The sequence below is a fragment of the Kryptolebias marmoratus genome, linkage group LG3 (assembly GCF_001649575.2).
Source record: "Kryptolebias marmoratus isolate JLee-2015 linkage group LG3, ASM164957v2, whole genome shotgun sequence".
NCBI lineage: Eukaryota > Metazoa > Chordata > Actinopteri > Cyprinodontiformes > Rivulidae > Kryptolebias > Kryptolebias marmoratus.
Genome location: NC_051432.1, coordinates 16,303,854 through 16,324,337, shown reverse-complemented (window position 1 = coordinate 16,324,337; position 20,484 = coordinate 16,303,854). Strand labels below are relative to the sequence as shown.

General features: G+C 40.6%; 2 protein-coding genes across 2 annotated transcripts in view; one reads left to right on the top strand and one right to left on the bottom strand.

Moving 5' to 3' along the window:
* The window catches only part of LOC108230258 (voltage-dependent T-type calcium channel subunit alpha-1H), a 54,031-nt gene extending 39,842 nt beyond the window's left edge, over window positions 1–14,189 (top strand). Inside the window, exons 28-33 of the mRNA XM_017406328.3 lie at window positions 3,302–3,380; window positions 3,625–3,746; window positions 4,045–4,359; window positions 4,453–4,603; window positions 6,850–7,409; window positions 10,770–14,189. Of these exons, the coding sequence (XP_017261817.2) occupies window positions 3,302–3,380; window positions 3,625–3,746; window positions 4,045–4,359; window positions 4,453–4,603; window positions 6,850–7,409; window positions 10,770–11,459 (1,917 nt within the window). The 3' untranslated portion in view covers window positions 11,460–14,189. The remainder of the gene's footprint in view (window positions 1–3,301; window positions 3,381–3,624; window positions 3,747–4,044; window positions 4,360–4,452; window positions 4,604–6,849; window positions 7,410–10,769) is intronic.
* Window positions 14,190–14,538: 349 nt separating this feature from the next.
* LOC108230272 (synaptogyrin-3) lies at window positions 14,539–19,602 on the bottom strand. Its single transcript, XM_017406340.2, has 4 exons — window positions 19,376–19,602; window positions 17,538–17,772; window positions 17,179–17,324; window positions 14,539–15,431 (listed from the first exon to the last, which is right to left on the bottom strand). Exons 1-4 carry the CDS (start codon window positions 19,478–19,480, stop codon window positions 15,204–15,206), a joined length of 714 nt encoding a protein of 237 aa, XP_017261829.1. The 5' UTR covers window positions 19,481–19,602; the 3' UTR covers window positions 14,539–15,203.
* Between the last annotated feature and the right edge of the window lie 882 nt (window positions 19,603–20,484).

Here is a 20,484-nt window from a genome sequence, read left to right as displayed (position 1 = left end):
GTCAACTTAACACATCGGTTCAAATACCTGCTGGATAATTGGGTTGTGTGGATCCTTTTAGTGTTTTGATAAGCTTGGGCAGTTTATTTCTGAATGGCGTGCAGATTAATTGGACTGAGTACTAAAGGGCAGATTTTTGTGGGGTTTTTTTGTTTTTAATCTTATCTTTTTTGTATTTGAGTCCCTGAAGTTGTTCTCTTGTCACTCTGACTGAATCTAACGAGCTTTGAATAAATTATCCACACAAAAACAGAAGTAACTATCTCTGGAAATTATTTTATCATTTGAATTAAAATTCCTCCACAACTCGTAAATGAAGTTTGCTGGAATTTTATAAGCTGTTTTCTTAAAAGTTGATGCAGCCTTCAGGAATTTCAGTATTTGTGCATAAATAACTCAAAATTAAAGGTATTCATTGAAGGAATACATATTCCCTGCCTCCTTTCATTAAATTGTTTTTGACGAAGTTGTTGAGAAGTGACAGAATTGTAGCCATTTTGGTCAAACCTCGAAAATAACATTATGGGCGATTCATGTGATATCACAAGTTATCATGCTCAGAGTGTGCTGTAAATGACTCTCAGCTACTAACACATCAAACTTTAACTCCATATCTGTAAAATTGATTGAATTGTAGCAATTTTTGTGTGGTGGCCATCTTAAATTAGTTGGCTCCAAAAAAATTAATCAGCTGTAGAGATGCATCCAATAATTATTTCCTGAAAGTTTCATTAAAATTCGTCCTTTTGCCTTTTAGCGGTGGCTAATGAAATGGTAGTCAGATACTTAAGACCTTAAAGTGGCCAATGAAGCCAAATTAGGCAACAAAGAAAAACTAATTAGACTTTATCATTTATTTACTGAGGGAAATGATCCAATATTTCATATCTGCAACTAGTAAATGAATGTGAACCTTTGCTTTCATTATCTGCTACGACCTTCTTGGCTGAGGAGTGTTGCACATTTACTCAGAGAAATCTTCGCCCGTTTGTCTGATCAGAGCAGCTTAAACTCTGATGTTCGTGGGTTTTTACTCATAAGCTCCTAAATACAAGTCATTCCACATAATTTATGTTAGTTTAGGGTCAAATCTTTCACTTGGACTCCCTCCAAAGCACCAAATTTGTTCTTTTTCAGCTGTTTTTTGTTAAATCATTTTGTGTGGTTTGTGTATTTCTTTCTGCTTTATCTGTTTTCTTTTTAGATTCAAGTCACAGACAAATATCCTCCCAAGATTTCTGTCAGGCATTATTTAAAATGTAATGCCTCAATATTATTATTAACAAGAAATTCTGGCCCAAACGCTTTAAACTAGGCCCCAAACCATGGTATCACTGCCACCATGTTTCACAAATAAAATATGAAGATCAGCATTTAATGGATAACCATTCTTTAAATAAAGCATCCACTTGCACCTGATTGTCATTCCATTGATTTTACCCCCCAACTCTAATTTTACTTTCAGTTTAACTGCTGAATGTAGAAAATATTTAATATTGGATCATTTTGTTCAATGAATGAATTACAAACCAGGAAACCTGTATCGCCTAATTAGGCTCCTATTTTCTGCTTTTCTGTAACTATCTGATAATATTTTTAAAACTATTTTAATGTAAATATGTAAAAGACCTGAAGAACTGACAAGGTTTTATGTTGTGCTTTAAATGGTTGTTTCCCTGAGGATGACTCTTCATTTATTTTCACCTAATATGATGTTTTGGTCAAACTCTTCCATGATAAGAACCAGTTTAAGATGGTTGGCTAATTAACCTGCTGTCTTTGTTGGTTGGTTTGATTGGTTGATCAGCTGGAACAGTACTGCAAAGTACATGGTACCCCGTGTTCAAGTTAAATTGGGGGTGCAAACTTGTGTTTTTGCTCCTCTATTTTTGACTTAAAAACATGTTGTTACTAGCAGCGATAAAACAAAACCAGACAGTGATTCTAAATGTTACTTTCTTAGTTACAAACTGAAAAACATTCAAAACATTTGCCACATTCCACATCCCCCTCCCTGAGCTGTGTGTCCAACTCAACTACATCATCGGCAGAAATGTAAAAAGAAAGGTAAAGTTGTGTTTTTTAAGTGTTAAATCTGTACTACATCCTTTTTTTGCCATGAATCAGACAGAACAGAGTGAAAGCATTAGTGATATCACGCTAATTAAGAAAGCAAGCTATCCACGAGTTCATAAAAAATGAGAAATATTCATTGAAGCTGTTCGTATTTTGACATCTACCTGGGCTAGAGCTCATATATGCAGCTGTGTGAGACCCCATGTGACCATTTTTAGGCTGAGCAGACGTCTAGGCAAAAATCGTATTGGATATGGCCTAAAAAACATTTGCCTTTTTAGGAGGTTTCAGACTCAGACCTCCCACATGAAAGCACAGTGACACCAACCTGTCACACAGGCTCTCTGTTTATGCTCCCTATTTTATGACATAATCAGGCGCCCATGCAGTGAAGCATAAAGGGATAAAATGAGTGAAAAAGCAGCCAAAGTCCAAAGACAAACTGTAAATGACCTACAGGAAGAACTATCAATTAAGACCACTTAAAATGAGTTCAAAACAAGAAAATGAGGGGTGGTTTAAAACTTTTGCACAGTACTATGTGCCTGCCTGTTGTCTGCAGGTCAACCTTGCTGAGTTGTCTGAGGTGTGATTCTAACTAAATCACATGCTTTTTAACTTTTTGTCCAGAATTAGAGACTCTTTCCTGAACTGGTGGAGCTCCGTCGTCCCTGGACTCTGTATCTGTCTGCGCAGGTGTTCCAACACATCAGAGGCAGTAATTTAGCCCTGATCCGTCCCTGCCTGCCCACGCGCAAAGTTTCCTTTGAAGTGGCTTGTTGCTGCAAGGGATCAAACCCAGTTCTTTGCTGTGGAGTCCAGGAGCCTTTCCCCCCTGCACTTTGTCAATAGATTCATCCATCATCTGATTAGGCGTCTCCATACCTCCTACTATGAGCTAAAGCAAACAGACCCGTGTTCAAATTAGACCAAACAAGCAGGTTTAAAATTCATCAGGGCTGAATCCAGGCTACTAACGTTCACTTATGTCTTTCTTTTTTAACTAAAATCTTTTTTTACTCCAGGTTGTTTTGATGGCTGCTGTTAATTTTTAAGAAGTGCTAAACATCAGCGCAGTAAGGCTTAGCAGTCTCCGTGTTATGGGCTCTCTCTCTCTGTTTGCATGTTTCTGTTTCTCTCGATGTTTGCTGTTCACGTCGATCTTTTTCTGTGTATCACACCCTGTATATATCTGTGTGTGTGCGTGTACTGTGTCTCTGTCTAGGTGGGGAATCTGGGTCTGCTCTTCATGTTGCTGTTCTTCATCTATGCAGCACTGGGAGTTGAGCTCTTTGGAAAACTGGGTTAGTGTGTGCGTGAGGTGCACAGGCGTGCGTGTGCGAGCAACTCTGTGCATGCATATAAACCAATGCTGAATGTCTGCCTCTGTCTGTGGATTGCATAACAAGAATAAATTTTGTTGACTTGCATACGTTAATTATGTCAATCAGAGCTCTACTCTACAAACAGATTTTTTCTCTCTCCCTCCTTGCCTTCCTTTCTCGCTCTTACCAACTTTAATACTCCCTTTTGTTCTTTCTTTTTTAGAGTGTTCGGAGGAGAACCCGTGTGAGGGTCTTAGTCGCCACGCCACCTTTGACAACTTTGGCATGGCTTTCCTCACGCTCTTCAGGGTGTCCACTGGGGACAACTGGAATGGGATTATGAAGGTTAGCGCTCATTCTCTCCTCTGAGGACTTTTAAGAAGATGGATAAACTGCAGAGTGGATGTTTGTGTCTCAGAGCGTCGGATACGGGAGCGGAGAAGCATTAAGCAGAGAGTCGATCACTGCTGACATGAGTGTTTATAACTCTTTTGTGACATGCTCAAGGTCTCAGATCAACATTTCCCCCTGTCGGAGAGGAGAGGAAGCACAATTTACAGTGCAGAGATTGATAATCTTAATCCATTTACCCATTATAATTGCTTCATTATCTAAATCCTCTCTGACGACCGTCTTTGTGCAGGACACGCTGCGTGAATGCAACTCTCACGACCGCCACTGCCTCAGCTACCTGCCCCTGATCTCGCCCGTTTACTTCGTCACCTTCGTCCTCACGGCTCAGTTTGTGCTCGTCAACGTGGTCGTCGCCGTCCTGATGAAGCACCTGGAGGAGAGCAACAAGGAGGCGCAGCTGGAGGAGATGGAGGAGAGGAGGGAGATGGAGGAGAGGAAGGAGATGGAGGAGAGGAGGGAGAGGGAGAGGGAGGAGGCCGCCCGGCGTCTCAGCACGGCGTCTCTGGGCGGAGACCTGGTGGGAAACGCAGACGCACCTGTCCAGGTAACAAACGAGGTCTAATCACACGTCTGCATGCTGCTGAAGGAAGTGGAGGTGACAGTAACGGTGACAGAGGTGGCTGATCTCATGTGGCAGGTGCAAGTAGAAGATGAGGAGTGTTCCCATGGAAACCGTGTAAGGATGGGACGCATGCTGTCTCTCCCCAGCGACAACTACGTCCCGCCGCTCAGAGGCTCTTCTTATGCTCCGATTGGCCACGAGGCCGTCTGCGGCTACAGCTACTCCGGTAATTTGGTTGTTTCTAGCAGATTAAATTGAGAAACAGCTTTTAGGGCCCTGTAACCACTAAATGACTGCTGTAAAGATTATTGCTGCCATAAAAAGCTTAGACAGCAGTTAGGATGTGAAGTGCTACATCTAGAGGAACTGTTACTGCAGCCTTAAAGAGTTTATTTTTAAGATTCATGACAAATTAGTCAAACCAAGGTTTGCTATCAGAGCACTTTGAGGGATTTTTATTTATTTATTTTTTTACTTTCAGTCCTTTCCCATTTTTGGTTATAGTCCTTGTTTTTGCACTTTAATCAAAAAATAATCAGAATGAAATAAAAAAATTACAAAGTAAAACATAAAGCTTTTAAAATAACAGTTACATAGTAAATGTAAACTAAATAAAACTTACATGAGCAAGCAAAATAACATTTTAAACTGGTTAAAATATGTTTATTTCTGTATTTTTTACAGAAAAAAAACGTTGACATTAAATGTTGGCATCAATTTTGTCTGACTGTTAGCAAAATATCTTTTGAAATATTAGATTTCAATGAAACTTTTGAGAAAATAATCATCATTTGGAGCCAGTCAGCTTAAGATGGCTGCCGCAGCCAATTGACCTTAGAAAACACAAAAAATGCCATCATTTAATCCACTGTACAAGATTTGGTGTGGTAGTAGCTGAGAGTCATACTCCAAGTGCTACTCGTTGTGTCAGATCTTTATTTAAAACTGTAGCATTAACTGCTGGACTCAAACCTGTTTGTCTGTTAGCAAAATATCTCATGAACATTTTTGGACTTTATTGAAGTTTTCAGAAAGTAATCGTTCATCTACAACTAATTAGATTTTGGAGTCAAGATGGCTGCCACAGCTAAGCAACACAAAAGAGGCTAAAACTTAGTCAAATTTACAAATATTGAACTTAAATTTGATGTGGTAGTAGCTGAGAATCATTCACAACACATGCTCTGAGTGTGATATTTTGCATTATCTTCCAAGATCACACATTACACTATTTCGAAGTTATGACTAAAAATGGCTACAACTCCATCATTTTTAAATATAAGATGATCCTGGTCTAAAACTCTGGTTTACATTCCCTCAAGGAAAGCTAGGCCTTTCTAAAATTTGCATAACTCATCAATGTGTCACAAAACATAAAGCTGCTTTAATAATAAAACCTTTAGATAAGTGTTAACATATTGCCCTAAAGTCCATTTGCCCTGGGAGGGAAAATGTATCTGAACCAACATGTGTTAGCGTATTTAAAGATTTATACAGAATGTCTTAACTCTACAGACTTTATGCTGCCAGCAAACAGCCTCAAGGACACTGTGATAAATGGTTGTATGTGTTAATGTAAAATATCAAACTGAGCTCACAGCTGTAAGGCGCACGCACGAGTGCTGGGAACATTCAACCTTGAGTGTTTCAGTGGCAGAACACCCACTTTACTCTGAGATGTTTCTAAATATGATAAGTTGGCTCTGGGGCTCGGAAGGTTAAGTGTGCTAATCAATAGGACGATTTGTTTCCAAGTTGTTTTTTATTTTCAATCCTATTGAAATATGGGCTAAATATTAGTGTTTAGGTTTTGTTTTTGAAGAAAGTGCTTGTTTACAAACCTTCACTTTCAAGCCAATAGGTTAAAAAATTTAAAATATTAAACATAAAAATGGCTATAACTCTTATCTTGAACAGGGCTGACTCTAAATGTTAATTAGCTGCAGATGTACAGAACACCCAAATATTACTCTGAGTTTTATTAAAATCTGACCACTGGTTCATCAGATATTTTGCTAACAGATAGACAAATAAATGCACACAAACACAGGCAATTACACGATTTCCTGACTGTCATAGGTGATAATAATGAAACCAAAGTGTTACGTGATTAAAATTGGCACATCTGAACAGAGTGATAAATTTCAAAACATATGTTGAATAAGACGAAGAAAATGTGCTTATAAAGATTTAGTTTTAAGGGGAAAAAAAATCTTTTTTTAATAGAAATTGATCCCTGATGATCAGATGTAAGTAAACAAAATGAACTGTTGATGAATAAAAAAAAGATCTTGCCATCTTTAACTTTATTTTGATAATTAAAGCTTAAACATGGAAAATGATGATCTCATCAAAGGTATATTTTTGCTCTATAGTCTAAAGAATCTTTTGTTTTCAGTTGTGTTTCCCTTTGTGTGAGATATTTGATCCCAGTTACTTTCTCTGTGTGATAATCTGGATTATTTCCTCCAGGCTCCATGTCGTCTCTGGGCTCCAGTGGTGGAAGCTCTCTGCTGCAGGTTCCAGGAGCTCTGCCCGCCATCAGCCATGCTTCACTGGGGTCCGGACGCAGCTTGAGGCCAATGATCTGCCTCAGCGCCTCTCAGAGCTTCGACAGACACTCCGCACACAGACTGAGTCCAGCTGACAGCGTGGACGGAAGCAGATTCAGCCCGTCTCACCGAGCAAACAGACACAGACTGAACTCGGCTCACAGCATCGACGGGTACAGATTCAGCCCGGCGCGACGACTGAACAGACACAGGCTCAGCTCTGCTCACAGTATGGACGGATACAGACTGAACCCAGAGCCGAGCACAGACAGGCCGAAGCTGCTGTCCAGCCACAGCATAGACAGACATCCGTCGGTCAGACTGAGTCCGACGCACAGTAGCAGCAGACGGTCCTCTTCGTGGCTCAGTCCTGAGGACAGTTTGGACAGAAACAAACTCAGTCCTTCCTACGTTCCAGAAAGTTCAGTCCTGAAGAGACCGGCCTCCTTCCACACTGCAAGCAGACAGTTACGGAGACAGGTATGTTATTTTCTCTTATCTTCCCTCTCATCAAAATAACATTTCAGTTATTTCATTTCCATAAAAACAACCAGAGCATGGTAATTTAATGCAACATGGCGGGGGATAAAAACTATAATAAAGCAGATGAAATTTGTTTGGTAAACACAACACAGGTGGAAAGTCCTCAGAGAATTTGGGATGGAGTGTAAGATGGAGCGTTTCTACGGTATGGAGGAGCAAGATTGTTGAAAACTTTGAAAGTGAGGAGGAGAATTTTAAGCTCAGTGCAAACTAAAAGCCAGTGGAGTTGTTTGATAATGTTGAGCTCAGCAGATGGTGTTCTGGTGACGATGCAAGCCGGAAAGTTCTGGACCGTTTGAAGTTTATGGATTTGTGTGGTCGACCAGAGAGAAAAGAATTACAGTAATCAATACAAGTAGTAACAAGGACATAGATAAGAGCAGCAGTGCTGTTGGCTGTGAGCAACATACTAACAGTGGATAGTGCATCGTTAAAAGTAAGCTGAATGAGCAACAGTGCTGTTTTTTTTTTATGTACACTTTCAAGATTGACACCTAGATTCTTAACATGAGGAGAGATGGAGTGTGGAATTGTCAAAGATGATTGATAAATGGAGACATTTAGAGTGGGTGGACTTGGAGCAAACAAGAAGAAATTCTGTTTTTTTTTTTACTGCTGAGTTAGACCAAATATCTTTAGCAAGCCAGTTCTTATTTTTTTCCAAATAGTCAGACAAGGTAGCGGGAGGAAGTACAAGAGTGAGATAAGCAGACAGGGACAGCTGGGTTTCGTGAGCATAACAGGGAAACCGAATTGTGTTTCCTGAAAATAGAGCCTAGGAGAAATAAACTTAGCATAAAAATAAGGAATTTGTGTTTGGTTGATTATTTTGTTTGTTGTAACAATGCTTCTTGGCATTAAAACTTTTAATGCTGGAAAGGCTGTTTGTTTCTCCTTAAATTGGGCCACATTTGTTTAGAAAGTGCAGTTGTGGGTTGAGCAGCAGAGTTACGTATGTGGATTGCGTCCATGAAAAACTTGCCAGATCTCTGCCTAACAGCTCATTCTGCTGCTGACTCATGTTTGGTGTTTTTTATTGGCTTGGACGATTGAAATCTGAAGAAACAAGACATATTAGCAGTTTAACAATTTATTAATTTAACAAACAGGGGCCTTAGTAAGCATGCGGAAGAACCATACACAGCCTGGCACCTCCTCCTCATGCTTCTCGCTGCTCACACACTCCTGTGGGATGAAATCCCATTCTAAACTAGCATTTGTTGTAAGTCAGCCAATGTGATTGTGTTGGTCACTCTAGGACAGTGGTCTCCAATCCTGGTCCTGGAGAGCCACCATCCTGCATGTTTTACTTGTTTCTCTGCTCCAACACACCTGATTTGAATCAATGGGTGATTAACAGGCTTCTGCAGAACATGAAGAGATGATTTAACCACTGAATCAGGTGTGTTGGAGCAGGGAAACAAGTAAAACATGCAGGATGGTGGCTCTCCAGGACCAGGATTGGAGACCCCTGCTCTAGAAGGAAGAAGCTGATCCCACAGGCGGGGTTGAGGTCAGGACTCCAGGCAGGCCATTACATCCTCACCATTACCAAATTCTGTAGGTAGTCTCCATAATCAAGACTACCTTACAGCCAACGGCACTGCTATTCACTGATCAGGCACCTGAGTTTTAGCACCTGGGGTACCAGAAGTTCAAAACAAGACTCAGTAACAGAATAAGCTGTTTGGCATTGGCAAAATAGATTTGGCAAGTTTTTCATGGATAAAACCCACATATTCAACTCTGCTGCTTTAACCACAAATGGGTTTTCCTTACAAATATGGTACCATTTAAGGCAAAATACACAGGCTTTCTAAAAATAGAAGATTTATTGCCAAGAAGCACTGTTACAACAAATAGATAATTGAGCAAACAGAAATGTCCTTACCTTTTGTGCTATGTTTAGATACATTATAAAAAGAAGGTGCCCGAGACTGAACAATGGGGATCACCACAGGTAACAGAGGAGGGTTGTGACTCGATATTTTTAAGTTGTAGAAGCTGAGTGTGACCAAGCGAGTGAATTGTTGGTGACACCAGTTAAAACTAGACGAGTGAGAAGGATGTTATGAACGATGGTGTCAAAGGCAGGTATCAGTGCAAGAGAGAGATGTGTATAAACAGAAGATTGGAGTCAGCAGCCATCAGCAGATCATTTGTAACCTTAACCAGAGCTGTTTCTGTGCTATGGAGTGAACGAAAACTGGAAATATCTCACAAATGTTATTGGTATTTAGATGAAGATGAATCTGTGAAGCCACTGTCTTTTCTGATATATTAAAAATAAACTGCAGATTAGAGATTGGACTGACATTATTTAGATCACTGGTATTTCCAACAGGTTTCCTAAGAACAGGAGTTATAACTGTGGTTTGAGAGAAAATAGAAAAAAGAGCAGAAGCTGGTGAAGAGGGGATGATTTTAGTTATGAAGAGAGACAAAGAAGGCAAACGGGAGTTAACTAAATGAGCAGGGAGAGGATCGAGCAGACAAATGAGTGATTTGGTTTTAAGGTCAGATATTTCAGTGGTAGTTGAAAGTTGACAAGTGGATAATAAGAAGTAGGGGAGATCAGAGACACATGGAAATATAGTGCTATCTGTTGGGTAATAAAAGAAGTGCTGCTTAATATTGTAATTTTGGTTTTGAAAAAAGACATAAAACTGAGAATCTGAGTATAAAGGGAGTGGAAGAGTATCAGGGGGTCTTTAGAGCAGAAGGAAAATACTGTAGGTGCATCAGTTTTACAACAATATCTTTATCTGGTTAAACAACACTGGTAAAACCTCAGATGGTTTTTGAAAAACTTAATTAATAAAAGGCATTTGTGTTCAGGAAGGATGGTGTTTTTATCTTTGATGGGTTATTGTTCTTGAATTTTTTTCTATTATTAAGAGATCTGACTTTCAGATACTGTTCATGTGCTGAAAACATTTTTTCAAGCCTGGCACTTCCTCTTTTGTGTCTTCCAATTGTCCATTTTTCATATTTTTTAAGCTCACACTATCTTTAAGATGAGCGGAAAAAGCAGCCGAAGGCCAAAAGAAAAATCTTTTAAGATCTTCAGAAAGCCGGGGGAGAGCTTTTGATCAAAACCATTTTAAAATATTTCAAGAAAGTCTGGCTCCTGAGAAACAAAATGTAAAGAAATGAGGGCTAACTTGTACAATTGTAAACAACAGATATTTTACAACAGCATTTGCAAACTCTGAAATGATCAAACTAAGTGTGTATTTTGAAATGTATTTTTCTTCACTGCTGCATTTTGTGTCGGGGCATGTTTTGTGTCTTCAGGAGGCTGTGCGCTGCGACTCTCTGGATCAGAGCGGTTCTGCTGATGACCTGGCAGAGCCCTGCCTCACTGTGCCCACTCCAGCACGTCAGAGATCGTCCAGCGTGCACACGCTGAAATACGCACACCCCCAGAGGGTGATCTCATGCAGGAGCCACAGCCGGAGCCACAGTGAAGCCACGGCACATGAACATGTACCTGAGCAGGCCATCTGCGGCTCGCAGCCAGAAACAGATGTAGAAAAGAGGCCTGTCAGCCCACAAGGACTGTCCAGTTTGAAGGTCACCAGCACCGAACACACACTTTTAGCTCCGCTCTCTGGCTCCAGAGCGGCCTGCCCTGGCGCTGGCGCTGGATCAGACCTCGCGCCGCAGTTAGACGACGCTGATGAGGAAGTCGGTCGTATAAACAGTTCGGTTCACTCACAAACACAGCCTCCTCCCAGCTCCTTACACAAAAGCGAACACCTTTCCCCGAGTCCCACGGAGCACAGGAGCCGCCTCAGCCACTCGGCGTCCCCCGTTTCTGGCAAAAACAGGAAGCAGCGAATGAGCCCGCCCCCCGGGGATGAACCACTTACAATGGCAACCCAACTTATGGACAGCAGTGTTGACCTGAGGAGGCGGACTCTGTCGTTTGATGCCACGAGTCTTTCTCCTTATCAGCACGAGGGAGGCTCCATGGATGACTAACAAACGATGAGACAAATATACTGCTGGACCCAGCACTGGAGGGACAGGAGTCCAATTCAGAACAGGAAGGATACTGGTTTCCTGTCCTGCCCATCACTCTGTTCTCTCACTAGATTATCAGAGGGGGAAATAACTTATGGTTTGAGTAAAAAAGGGTAGACCTCTTAAAGACCGACTCCTTTGGGCTGCTTGCACACCAGATGCACACAAGAAACAGAAGTTTCCTTTTCTTCTATCATAGACCTAGCTTTAGTTCAGACACTGTAGCCTCCTCCCAGCTCTATTTACTCAAACGTTAACCTTCCTCTTGCTTCCCTCACTCATTCCTTTATCTGCATCTCAAGCCTAGGTCAGAATACAAGGAGTAGATTTGTTTAGTGGTTATTCTCCTAACGAAAGACTAAACAACTCGTTCTACATTTATATTTTTCATTTGTAATGATTCTGCTAATCATTTTTATTATCAGCCACTATTGTTTTGGTTTAGAAAGCATCAAGGGCCCAAAAAAAGCAGGCTTTTTTATGGCATAAAGTTCAAGCGACTGATATTCAACTTTTTTGTGACATTAAACCAGTAAATGCGTCAAGTGTTTAGATTTGAGAAGCTTGAATGAAAAAAATAAAAAATTCACCTGTGATTGGAAAGTGATCAGGTTATTATTATTATTAGGGCTGCACGATATTGGGGAAAACACGCAGTTGAGATATTTTTGCTGAAAATTGAGATATCATTTGCGATAAATCTACATTTTCCTCACTCCTCTTTTTTTCCTGTCATCACAACACTCCCCTTCTGCTTTGAGCATTTCAGCCACTAGCATCTAAATCAGCTCTGGGCGTTTAGGGCTGTGGGGGTCCGTCTGATTACCAAATGCATTTTGCATGCAGTTTCTTTTTGTGATTTATTGCGGTTCTTTGCGCAGCGTTCCTGCACAGCCTTGAAAAAGTATGCGATTTAATTTCAGTATTTTCCAAGTCTGTATAAGTATTGGAAAAAAGAAGACAGAGTACGGAAAAATATTAGTGTTTCTGAACTATTACATGCTGAATTTTCATTAAATTAAAAATCAGATTTCATAAAAGTTGTTGATTTTAGCAGAGTATTTTGCACATTGACTGTATGTTAAAAAATTAATTTAAACATAGTTACTCTAATGTCCACATTTGCATCATCTACCACTGGGATTGCTAACTATTGAAAACTGAAATAAGAAATGGAGATGATTCTTTGTTTTATAGCATACGGTTTGTAATGTTTCCAAGAGAAACGTCATGACTTTAACCTTTTAGCAGACAAAGATATGCAGGCTCATATATATAGACTTAATTAAAACAAAGAGAGTCAGATTGGCATTTATGGTTTGCCTAGACAAAATCCTAATCCACATATTATCTCAAAAATTGAAATAAAACACCAATATTGAAGGAAAAAATAATCATAAATATCTTGCAAAAGCCAATATAGAAATTAAACTAATTTTCATCGAGGAACAAAAAACATTCCCACATCTAATAATTTTACATAAACATACAAATAATAGAACTGCATCAATGTACAAACACAGCAAATTACAGTAAATTACAGACTCGGATATCAACAGAAGAAAGAACACGGGAAATCTGGGTTTAGGAAAGTGTAATTTTAAAATGAACCCTGTTGGAACCCTGATTGCAATATGTATTTTGATACTTTTGATATATTGTGCAGCCCTAATTATTGTAGTATTTATAACAATGTTCTTTGTTCACCATTTACTGGTTTATAAAATCATTGTTAATCATTACAAATGTTCTTTTTTTATTTTAAAAAATCCTGCACTACTTAAAGGTATGACATCATCTTGTAAAAAGACAAAAAAAATTAAATTGCACACATAGCTATAGATATTTATTCACAGCTTCTTCTTTCCCCGGAAAAGTATCATGATATTTATGGTGGGTTGAATGCTTTTTTGTTTTGTTTTTAATATGATCCATGTTCTGTTTTTTTTGTTGTTGTTTTTTTCTTATCTTTGGACCAACAGTGCCACTGGGTGTAGCTGGATAGTTTACAGATTACAATCTGCAGCACCTTGATATCTTGTTGATTTTTCGTGGAGAACTTCCATGGCTGGATACACCCAATCTGAAAAAAAAAATCCATGTTTTTTTTCCTTTTTGCCTTTCAGTTAAAACCATGAAGTGTGACCTGGGCTTTAGTAGTGTCTTTCTCGTTTTATTTTTTACTTTTTTATTTTTCCTGCTCCTGTCCATTTGTACGATCAGTCAACTGAGTTTTGCTCCCCCCTCCACTCTGTGTCTTTGTATTCTCAGGGTAGAAGTAGTTCAGACACAGTTGAGTGTGAAGCATGTGACTAGAGCTCTGTGGAGTTAGAGGGCCCCCTGCTGTCTGAACTCAGAGGCCCCCCCCTCCACCTTCTCTCTTTATTATCTAAAGAGATAAAACTGCATGGGAGCAGGGTGATGACAGAGGTTCAGAAGGGCTTATGCAGATGTTAAAACTTTGTAGAAAAGGCTAAGATTATATTTTATTAAAACAGCAGGTATGACACAAGAAAGCTACATTTCTACATTTTTCTGAATGTCAGCTGTTCAGGGTGTTGATTGTAACGGTGATCTTGATGCAAGTGTTCATAAAAAGCTATATAATGTTCCTGCAGATTAATAGAAGCAGTGAGCTGTTCGTGATTGGACAGAGCTGGAATAAAACCACTTCCTGTCTGACTTTCATTTGAGTCTCGTTTCGATCCTTTCTTCCAGAGCGAGATAAAATCCAACAAACTAGGAGGCGTTACAGTGCCTTGCTATCTAAAAATAAAGCCAACAATCAGCAGCTGCCTGCCACTGTTAATGAATTCAACACAACTTTATCTAATTGTGGGCTTCCAGCAGCTGTTGATTAATATGCCTAACATATCCTCGGATCTCGCTCGCAAAAAGAGTTTATGAGATTAAAGGAAGCAAAACGTAATTATTGAAAGATTATGTGAACAAAGGCAGAATCAGAGCCCTGATCATGTTGGTGATGGGTGGATTTTATTTCTTCTTCTTCTTTTTTTTAAAAAACCAATTCAGCATATCACAATAAAATATTTAATCACATGAATATTTTATAATGAAACGCTAGAATGCTTCAAGCAGTCCTGCCTTTATGTTCCTGCCTTCTGCAAGTTCACAATCTGTAGGTCAAGCTGACTAAATTTCAGCCGGTGAGTGGCCACATGTCTCTAAGGCAAACTGGTCAGATTTGATTCGGACGAATGAATAAAACGGAGCAACTCTGCTTCATTGTCTTCCACGCCTCTCCCTCTGTGCCGCCTTCACAAGGTAAGATGGAGCGTCGTGGCTGATCTACGTGTTAATCCGCACTTCACCACACGAACATGCAGTCGAGGTGTTTGTGTGTGGGCGTGTGTATGTTTGTGTGCGCACCTCCAGGAGTATCTACACGTGTTTCCAGGTGTGCATGTGTAACTGCTTCCAGGTGTTAGTGAGTACAGCTGCGTGCATCGAGATCTGTCTGTGTGTGTGCATGAATAGAAGACGGTATTGTTGACATGGAGTTACAACTAACTAAGCTTGGCCAGCAGTTACCATGGTGAAAGGAGCTCTAACATCACATGACCCAGAATCCTGCCCCTCCCCACGGAGAGGATGGAAACCTAACAAACAGCGAGGCAGAGTGTCTACTCCTGCACTGCGTGCAGCATCAATCAGATAACAATCTCCTCTTTCCCTTGTTTTCTAAAAAGCAGGAGCCACGGGTCTTTGCTGCGTGAGCTTCTGAGGGTCCAGGGTTTCGGTGAAGGGCGGGGCCTGGTAGGGATTGGTGGTTACTATGGTAGCACCATTGGGGATGGGGTACGGCGTAGCCCGAGCGTTGCTTGGGGCCGGGTCCAGGTGTTGCCAAGTGAATAAGTTTGTGTTGCTGCCAGTTAAGAAGCGTCGAAGGGCGCTCAGAGTCAGAACAGCCTGTTGGAGACAAAAACACACAGAAAAACCAAGAATTACGATCGTAACTTCAGAGAAAGGCGGCTAATCACACTAGAGGTAGAATAATTAATTTGTCGGCTCTTTAATCAGTTAGATTTTTGCCATTTTCAAAACACTGAGCATCAGCCAAGCCTTTGATGAAGTGGCTCTCACAGCAGGAGGCTTTTTTCAGCACCAACAGAAGCTGAGTTAAACAATATGCCAACTTTTAAAAGAATAATGATTGTATCTACTGGGGAAAATGATAAGGCCCAAGTTTTTAGGTTGCAGAGCCTTCTGCAAAGACAGTCCGAGGTTTACATACACTGATCCCAAGTATGAATGTCATATATTGAGCCTTTCATGATTTATTTGAACCATTCTTTTTCCAGGAGGAATGATTACACAACATTCAACTTCAATGACATTTTAAAACAAGAATAAGGTGCACAAGTTTGAATTCACTGTGGCTTTTCTCTGAACCACACAGGGTCAAAATATGCTAACATATTCATATTTTTACCCAAATCTTTAAATAAATGGTGTTGAAGGTCATAGAGTGTATTTTAACTTGACAAGGCCAAGTCCTGTTATCTTGAGCCCAGCTGGTAGTTCCTCTTTCCCAGCATAGAAAGAATTTGTTTGACAACACTCATTGGGTTGAGCAATACTCATCTGTTCCCCTCAGGTGAAAGCAAAGAGGTTAGGATGTTCAGGAACAACTCAGGAACCACCAAGGCTCAAGCCTGGCATGAAATGGAAACTGCTGAAACACCAGTGTCACTTAAAAGTTGGACTTAAATGGTGCCTACTGAGAAAGAAGCTCCTGCTCCAAAAGTGGCACCTTAAAGCTCGACTGAAATTTCCAGCTGGATAAACCAAACGCCTTCTGGAGAAAAGTTTTAAGTTCGCTTGAGACAAAGATTGACCACAATGACAAGAAAATGTGTGGAGGAGTCACAGTGAGGCTTTCAAACTTAAAAACACTGTACCAACTGTCAAGCATGGTGGTGGTAACATCATACTGTGGGGCTGGTGCATTGCACAAAGTGAAAGGGTTAGCGATGAAGGACTTCAACGTTACCTCAAATCAACAGCTAGACGGTTGAAACTTGGACACAGTTGGGTGTTCCACCAGAACAAACACACAAACTGGTTTCTTAATGGCTAAAGCAGGCTAACATCAAGCTTCTGGGATCTCCTTCCCACAACAAAGACCTCAACCCAAGTGGAAGTTTGTGGACTATGCTTAAAAGCCAGGTCTGGGCCAGGAAACCAACCAATTCAGATGAACTCTATCAATTCTGCAAAGAAATTGTCAAGTATAGTGGTCAAATATCAACCAGAACTATAACACAAGCTTGTTGATGGATATGAAAAAATTGTGTGGTCAAGGTGAAACTTTCTGAGGGACATTTAACTAAATATTAGTGGGCGTGTGTATATATTTGAGACTATGGATTAGAAAAACTCTACAATAAATTCAAACTTGTGCACTCTAGGGTTAACTTATTAGAGAAAGAATAATTATATCAGCTCTCTAATGAGGTAAATAACAGATGGTGAGAATTAGACTTCAGAGATAATGAGAGGTCATAGGCAAAGCTCTGCACAACCTTCATGAAGTAAGGGCTTTTAAATAGCCAGCAGAGATACACACATTCGGTAGGACACAGCTGGACAAAGTCACATAATGACGATAATGAACATTCGTGTTGATGTGGACAGCATGAAGAAGCAGACAGACCCAGGTGAGGATAGAAAAGAAGCTGAAAGCGATGGTGGCTCTGGCAGCGTCCGCGCCCTGGGCCAATGGGAGCTCCTCTGGAGACGTCGCCTGCCATTGATTGGCCAGAAAACAGAAGCCAACAAACCACAGGAAGCTGGCCAGGCCTGCAGGAGGAAAACACAACAATTAAATTTTTGGGGGGATAAATTTGTTCATGTTTTTCATTTTTAGAACTTTAGCCCCAAATCAGCCATCTTGCATCGATCTTCCTTTTCTATCGATGACAGATTTTTTTTACAGATTTGCTTGAGTGGGAAAGAACTGGGTCTAGAATTTCTGCATGAACACAGAATGCTGCCATTGTGTTCGTTCAGTACCAGAAAAGATGAGGTCCAACAGCACGGCCCGCTTTCGGTCCTTGATGTTGCTCATGGAGGGGAAGTAAACATCCAGGATCAGGAAGCAGATGCTGCCGAGGAAACAGGCCACGCCCACGGTAACGACATAGTTACAGGCATTAGCGTTGTTGTTGAAGACGCAGAGCAAACGCTCGCTGCCGATGTTGATGTAGCCCTCGTTCGCGATGCAGCTGAACACCACGATGGAGAAAACCTGCAGGCAGGGACACGTGGGAGAGTTTACCATCAACAGCACACACTGTTGGACAAATACCATCATTAGAATCACTCCATGTATATGTCCTACTATTAAAGGGTTAGTTCACCCAAATAAAGGTTTTTATTACATGCAGATTCAGATGCAGATGCATACAGTTTCAGATGGACATATCAATATTTATAAATCTGTGAAAAGCCAAAGAGCACTGTTCCTTTCATAAGTCTCTTTTCTTTTCCCAGTGGATGTCATTGTCTGACAGATTAGACACAGCATCGTGTAAAAGGTAAAAAGCAAAGTAATCACAAACTGTTATTGGAAACACACCAAGTTTTTTTTGTTTGTTTGTTTGTTTTTATGTAGTGGACATCGATGTCGCTTCTGAAAGGAGCTGGTTTTGATATATGCAGGAAAATTTGCTGTGACAAATGTGGTGTGTGACGACTGTGAAAACAAATTTCCTGTTGCCAGAGCAGCAAACTAAAGAGCTGCAAGTCACAATTTAGGCCAGCGGTTCTTAAATTTCAGCTTCCAAACCACGGACAACATGTCAGAAACTCTTTTAAAACTACTAATAAGCCTCAACAACCTGGATACTAGTTTTCATATAAATATTTATTATTATTATTATTATTATTATTATTATTATTATTATTATTATTATTATTATTGCAACAACATAACACAAACATACCACCAACAGTTTTTTTTTAATTTAATTTGATTTCCAAAGATCATCTAAAGGCCCCCGCACTTCTTGTTTTGTGACCCACAGTGGGTCCCAGATCCAACTTTGAACACCTTTTTTTTACAGTAGATAGCCTTTATTTCCAAACATGGATAAGCTGGTAGAAGACACAAATAAATAAATAGCATGAATAACACAACAATGTTTGTATTAACGCCTTAACGCTGACTATAGTTGTAGTTGAATGATGCCATCTGACAAAAAAAAGGGAACTCTTCATCATGAAGACCATCTGCCAGATGTTTGTCAAACTGGTGACCTGACACATTGACACAATATTCACACTATAAACCAGCTGCAGCACAGACTCACTGTATATCCATGTCTAGATAATAAAATATATTATTAGTTAAAGCCCCACAGCCCCAAACATTTAACCATCTATTCACTGACTAGTGTTTTTTTTTAAATGATGCTCCAGTTTTGACTTTTTGTTTAATAGATTTTATTCCTCTATATTTCTACCTAACCTCTGGCCAAACATATGAACATGATAGATGAGAAACACACCCACACATGATGTGCTTATTGTTCCTCAGAGCATCATGGCAGAGGGGTGACTCACAGCTGCTCAGCATCACAAAGGAAACAGAGAGCTTGTATTCTGGTTGGGGGCTTTAAAGCGCTCTGATTAGCTCAGTTTAAACACAAAGCAGCTTTAATGCACGTGGAAGAGGCTAAAACGGTCCCTGTGTGTTTCAGATGAATACAAATTGAGTGTAAATGACACATTAGCCCGAGAAAGACAAGTGATGAGGAGAAAGAGGAGCTGCAGTTTCAGGCCCGCCCGCTCATGGAGACCCACGTATTGCAGAGGAGGAAGAGGAGGAGGAGGAGAAGGAGGCGGCTTACCCATGACAGCAGTCGGAGGATGGTGCGGGGATGCGTGAAGAAGGCGACTGGATCGAAGCGGACGCTCCCGGCCTTCCTGGCGCCGTACGCGCCGGCTCTCTCCATCCCTCCGAGGGTTTGTGCTGCCCGAGCGGCCGCCGAGAGAACGAGACGAGTCGGTGTGAGAGCAGCGCGGAGCGGCGGCGTCCTCCTCCAGCCTCCGTCACAGAGAGCGTCACTGAGAGATCATCACAGAGAGATCATCACTCGGAGATCATCACTGAGAGATCATCACAGAGAGATCACTGAGATATCATCACAGAGAGATCATCACAGAGAGATCACTGAGATATCATCACAGAGAGATCATCACTAAGAGATCATCACAGAGAGATCATCACAGAGAGATCATCACTGAGAGATCATCACTTAGAAATCATCACTGTGAGATCATTGCTCAGAGATCATCACTCAGAGATCATCACAGAGAGATCATCACTGAGAGATCATCACTTAGAAATCATCACTGTGAGATCATTGCTTAGAGATTATCACTCAGAGATCATTACTAAGAATTTATCGCAGATAGATCATCACTGAGAGATCATCACTGAAAGATCATCACAGAGATTATCATCACTGAGAGATCATCACTCAGAGATCATTACTGAGATCATCACTGAGAGATCATCAGTGAGAAATCATCACAGAGAGATCATCACTCAGAGATCATCACTGTGAGATCATTGCTCAGAGATCATCACTCAGAGATCATCACTGAGAAATCATCTCTGAGAGATCATCACAGGGTTACTTGGATTACAAGCTTGTCTTAGAGGCATAACAATCTGCTTTTAAACTCAGACCACACACAGGTTGTGGTTTTTGGACCTGAGCATCTTAGGAACAAACTTGGCAGCTTATCACTTCCTCTGGATCACATTCATTTGGCCTCCAGTTCTAATGTAAAGAGCCCTGGTGTCACTTTTGATCAGGATATGTCATTTAATCCCCACATTAAAATGTTACCAGGACCGCTTCCTTTCACTGAAATTAGAAACGTCTTGTCTCAAAATGATGCAGAAAATCTGATCCATGCATTTATCACTTCTAGGCTGGACTGTTGTAAT

Coding starts and splice junctions, on each gene's coding strand:
- LOC108230272 (XM_017406340.2), bottom strand. CDS start 19,480: ATGGAGAGAGCCGGCGCGTACGGCGCCAGGAAGGCCGGGAGCGTCCGC. Junction 17,773..19,375: donor TCCTCCGACTGCTGTCATGG/GTAAGCCGCCTC, acceptor CCCTGCCTGCAG/GTTTTCTCCATCGTGGTGTT. Junction 17,325..17,537: donor GTTGGACCTCATCTTTTCTG/GTACTGAACGAA, acceptor TTCCTCCTGCAG/GCCTGGCCAGCTTCCTGTGG.